General features: G+C 37.0%; 1 protein-coding gene across 3 annotated transcripts in view; it reads left to right on the forward strand.

Annotated features, from left to right (window-relative positions):
- The window catches only part of LOC102679886, a 10,556-nt gene that overhangs the window by 3,209 nt on the left and 1,624 nt on the right, over positions 1–5,723 (forward strand). Inside the window, exons 1-2 of one of the 3 annotated variants that reach the window (XM_006623296.2) lie at positions 55–263; positions 1,928–2,735. In XM_006623296.2, coding sequence (XP_006623359.1) covers positions 2,335–2,735 — 401 coding nt within the window. In that variant the 5' untranslated portion in view covers positions 55–263; positions 1,928–2,334. Of the gene's footprint in view, positions 1–54; positions 264–1,313; positions 2,736–5,723 lie in introns of those variants that run through there. The other 2 variants (XM_006623297.2, XM_006623295.2) reach the window with 2 other exon arrangements.

The following is a 5,723-nucleotide window of genomic DNA, read 5'->3' on the forward strand; positions in this document are numbered from 1 at the left end:
AACGAAATTTCGCGACGCGATATAGAATATTCTCGTGATGTCGAAACAAGAACGCGATATTTTGTGTATTTGGATGGAAAGGAATAGTCGAATCGAAATAACGATAGGTTGTTGACATGATATTAATTCGTTCAGAGAGGGTGAACGATCTTCATGAAAGCAATGTTCGAGGTACTTGTACACGCGAAGGGTAACGTTTGTAATGGTCAACAGTAAATTAATACGAACAATGCTGGACGGTGGCCACCAGTTCGATCAACACGGTAGGTCAAGCACGTGGTGTAATCATTGATTGATCTCGTTTGAACGTTGGACGATGCCAAACTTGATCCTCTTCGTTGCCTCGCTTGATCTGATTCGAGCCCTCTTTCTCTTGTCTGGATAGGGGGTGTTCAGGCTCGAGAGGAATTCCTCGACACGCAGTCTGTTGCGCCTTGTTTTCCGGTGCAACTGTCTCGTGCGTTGTTTTCCGTGTCGCCACCACGCGGCCACTCTCAGAACTATGTCTATTTTGGTCTGATGAAGGAGGAGGGCGTGGAAGGTGGTTAATTGTTCGGCCGTATGACTGCACGAGACTAGGTGTAAATGGATCGAGTAGTCTCACCTGTCCGTTTTCAAAAAAGATGAAAAGATTTTTTACAATTTTGTGGAATTTAATGATTTTTCTTAACGATATAACTTATAACGATATAACTTTAGATATTTAACGATTAAATATTTTAATTATTTTAATTTTTTTTTATTTCTATTATTATTATTATTTTTTCGATTATTCCTCTTCGTGTTCTCGATTTAAAAGGTTTCAAGGTTCGGCTTCGATTGTTCCACTTTTCGAACCTTCGATCCTCGAAATTAGGCAGGAAGGACGTTGAAAGCGGGACTAATCGAGAGAAAGTTGGCACGAATTCATACGCTTTGGGCGCGAACATAGCCTTATTAGAATTCCATTCGCGTTTCTCGAACCATGACACGTTGAAGCTCGGTAGAAATCAGCCGATACGCTCGATAAGCGCAATTGGAAACGCCTTTCTGGCTCAATTTATCGTAACTTAATTATATACAAGGTGTTCAGGCATTGAAAATTTAAGAGACGATTCTAAAAAAATTAAAACAAAAATAAAAGTTGGTATGCAATATATTTAAAAGGTTTATATATTTATTAAGTTATAATTTTAAAGTTATTCTATTAAGTTATAATTTTGCAAGATGCAAATAGAATATCTTATTTTGTTGCCATTTCACTTTATTTAAAGTAAAATAAGAATGGATATAAATAATTAATAAATAATTTTTAATAGATATACGTAACAATTTTTATGTTTCAATTTTAATCTCTTCTTAAATTTTCAATTTATTTTATTCGATCACCCTGTAGAGAGAGAACACACAGTGGCCTTGCTTCGTTGCGACCTTTCTTCCCCGTGATTCGCCCAATTTCTCGCGACTGGTCGTTCCGCGTCGCGTCTACCGGTGCTGCCGCCAGGTGGTATCCATCGAAATCAGGCACAGGGCGAGAGTTTCTTGGTTGTGTGGTGCGCGGAGTGAGTCGGCGTGATCGCGGAACGGAAGGAAGATCGTGTTTGGACGTTGGCGTAGACGCTCTTATACACGTTGTCACAGCTTCCTTCCCGCCTCTCTCTTTCTCTAGCTTCGATCCTTCCCTCATCCTGTCGCGAAACAACGTTCTCATCCATTCCATTCCCGTTCCGTGGTTCAAAAAAAACGAAGGTGCACTTGGATACATCGCCCCTCGAAAATAGATTCGTCGCGAAAGTTGGGGCGAATGGGGTTGCACGTGCGTGAGTCTGGCAGTGGCGGAGGTGTGTCGATAGGTTTAGCCGTGGTCGCGTGCGTGTATGAATTCGAGAGGAGGCAAAAGTATCGGGTTACGGCCCGTCCGTCCTTATCGTATGTGCCGCGTCCGCAGGACAACTGAAGGCGATTCGATCTGGAGCTCATCGTTGGAAGAAGGGGATCATATTTCAAAACATTTCACCGAGGAGAACGAGAAACGGGTCAAAGAGGGGAGAATTATTCGAGTGTCGATTGCCGAGCGCGTTCTAACATTTCGAGGTGGGGCGAGAAGAAGAGGGAAAAAGAGATCAAATTACAAAACATTCGACCGAGGAGACCGAGAGAGGGACCAAGGACGAAACAATTGTCGAGGTGTCGGTTACGAATCGTAATTTCGAAAGGAGGCAGCAAGAAGAGCGGAAAAGGGAAGAGAGAGACGAGGCAAAGCGTGGCCATAAGCGCGAGAGGAGCTCGCGAGAGGAGCAGCCACGGAGGCAGAGCGAGAGAGGTGGAGTGAACGGGCGATAATCGAGGATTTGAATGGGTGGGCCGGGAGCCGGTAGGGTTAACAGGCACGAGCTGAACGCGGTGCCAAAGAGCGACGTCGGTCACGGGGATAGGACCCTCGTAATCGACGAGCCAACAGCACCAGCACCGGCCTGTCGGTGTCACCCGGCTTCGGACGCTGTGATCTCAGCATCTGGCCACCTGGTCCCCGCCCAACTGCCGCCTTCGCCGCCGCCACTCGCCTCGTTGCACATCGACAACGTGAACAATTACAGCTCGATCGGCAACAACACTACTGCCAAACCGGACGCGATCTCGAACGGTACCAAAGCTGCTGCTACTATGTCCTCGCCGCCCAAGCATCGAAGGGGCTTCGACCCCAACGACGTAAACGCCACCGATTATCGCCGTTATCGTCGAGTTAAGACGAGACGGTGAGTTTCTTTTTTCGCCCATCTTGATTTTACTTCTATATGGACTCCGTTCGAGCGGAGATACGTGTTCACCTTGCCGTTTATATACCGTTTCGTAAAACCCTTATCATTCATATGGAACGAGGATACCGATTTGGACGGAGTTTTTGTAGTAGTTTCTTTCTTTGGCGCGAGGGTGCTCTGTACATTGTCGAACTTTCACTCTCGGCCAGCAATGTCTTTACTAAAAAACGAAAAATAACCGTTGAGTATTCTATTCTGATTTTTCCGTTGTGAAGTAAAATTTTTTGAGAATTGTTTTCGAGAGTAGTTTTTGTCACATCGATGGCTTTAGCAGTAATTATTCAACAACAATTTTAATACTTGATGGCTATTCTGTAGTGTCCATTTTGCGAGAAATATCCTCGAAAGTTTTAATATAGGGTGCGAACTGTCCCTATGGGGGGAATACGCTTGAAACTGTTGTTCTTAAAATATTTCTTGCTACTGTTGAAAAATGAAATTTTTTCTCGTATGGTCACAGTATTCTCTTGCGAAAAATAATATCGTGAATAACTCTCAAAAATTTTATTATAAAATATGAACTGTCATTAAAGTGTAAAATTTGAGAGTGAAACACTTGGGAGTTATTTTTCGCAAGTGGACATTGTGTTGGGAGTGAAAGTTCTGGTATTGTACACTTGCCAGAAATACTCTTAAAAGTTTTGTTCTCAAATGTACCTTAAATGCACCCTAATGGCATTTTTAGCGTCGCCATTGACCTATGCCTAAAGGTCTCCTCTAAAGTGAAATTATTGTCGGATAGTCACTCTCGATGTAATATCCACTTGTACTCAAAAGAATTTTACTTTGAAATATATTGGCATTTTACGATAACAGTGATGAATAAAATGGAAGGTTTAACGATTTATAATCCTATAGATTATTTGACTGATATATATCTATCTTTATTTGAATTTATTTCTATTTGTATTATTATATTATATTTCTCTTTCTGTCTTATCTTTTTTCTTTATTCTTTTTTTAAGAATATTTAATTGATGTAAATTATTAAGTTATTACTGATAAATGATCGAGTTCTTAATAAGGCTTTTAATTTAAATTGATATTGAAAATAATATTGATTCAACAAATATATTAACATTATTATAATTGAAATTCTTAATTGGCTATTAATTTTTATACATACTTTTTTTTTATTTTCGTATCCGCCAATTAAAATTTTTCACTCGAATGACAGATTGCTTGTTCTCTCAATATAACCTTGTCGAAAGTGCTCTATTAATTATACAGCTCTGTTAACAAGAGTTCCTTAACGCGATATGTTATATTTCAAATCTGTATATTAAAAACTCACTTAATTTAATGATGTAATATATTTCATTAAAATACAATTTATTTTATTATTTTATATTATAATCAAAAAATTGACAAGAAATTATTCAAATTGTATTCAACGAGTTTCAAGTTTTAATTTTTGCATAATAAAATAATAAAAATTTATTAAAAATAGAATTAGAAAAAAATTTTAGATACAAAATTTATATTATTGTTATTATAATACTTAATTTGAAATTATGTCATTTTACATGAAATAATATATAAATAATGTAAATATAATATAATAATATAATAGTATCCAATCTGACAATTTAATCTCGTCGAAAGATTATTTTTGAGGTTATGTTAGATCCGGAGAATCTATGTGAATTTATGTTCTTTCAAAGTTAAATCATTTCGTTGTGCTCGTTAAACTTTCCGTAAATCTTTTCTCCGTGAATTTTTCTATTTTCAACAAAAGAAATGCTCTCAAACTGTCCAATTTGCATAACTCGTTCCATATATCTTCAACCCGCCTATACCTTATTTTCATGTTCTGCCTCATTACCCTGTGCTGCAACCATCCTTGGATTCCTCGTGTTTCGTTCGGTCGTTGACCGTCGTCTCCAAACGTGTTTGGCATTCTATAATCGGTTCATCTTGAATAATTTAAACGGTTCTACTCGGGGGTAGAGGTCATCGTCAATTCACTTTCGATCGAACGATTTTCGCCCTCGAGAATCGGAAATAATTAATTACGGTGGAAACGGTGCTCGATTAAATTTCACAAAAATTCGATTAAATTCGTACGATCAATTTTCTCCATTACTCAATGCTGATTTTAATAGGCAAGAAGAAGAGATAGAAGTCAAAAGATTGAACGAAATAGACAAACTTTGAAAAACGAAAAAAAATTATTTATCTTTATGAAAATAATATCGATGAATTGTTAAGATTGAAATGAGTCTTAATTGAAATTAATTTAATTTATGATATTTTTGGAACTCAAATTGAACTCAAGTGAAAATTTCAATAATCCAAACTATTTTCATGAAAATGAGAAGAGAATTATAAAATTAAAACTTTTATTATATATTTCTGTAGCAATATTTGAAATATTGTTTTAAATAATATCATTTCTTTGTTCGCTTTATCTATTTACATGAAACAATTCTTTTGTCGAATTTGAAATAAAGAAAAAAATTTGAGACTATTATTTCAAATGAAAAATCTATTTTTTTCAAATAACGATATTAAAAAATAAATTATTCCAAACTATTTTCTATTCTTTTTCATTTCAATTTCAAATGAAATTTGCTTAAATCTGATTACATCTAGTCTTTCATTTTGTCGAGTTGAGTGCTTGAATCAATTCTTGGGGAAAAAACGCTATCCTTTTAGTGAAAATTTAATCCTTTATCAATTCCTGAATTTAATTAAATTTAATCGAGCTCTACCGGATATATGTATCAGATATAATTTTTTCGCTTCGAAGAAATACCTTAGGGAAACACGTTGACATACTCGCCGTTTCACTGACTCATGAATTTACCCGACATATTTCCGCTATACTTCCGCCTCACTCCGCGCTATAAATTCGTTATCGATTCGTACCGAACGGCTGACAACAACCAGACCCTTCCAATATAGTCTATTTTTTTTTTTTTT

This window comes from Apis dorsata, unplaced genomic scaffold, assembly GCF_000469605.1.
Source record: "Apis dorsata unplaced genomic scaffold, Apis dorsata 1.3 scaffold_877, whole genome shotgun sequence".
Classification (NCBI taxonomy): Eukaryota; Metazoa; Arthropoda; class Insecta; order Hymenoptera; family Apidae; genus Apis; species Apis dorsata.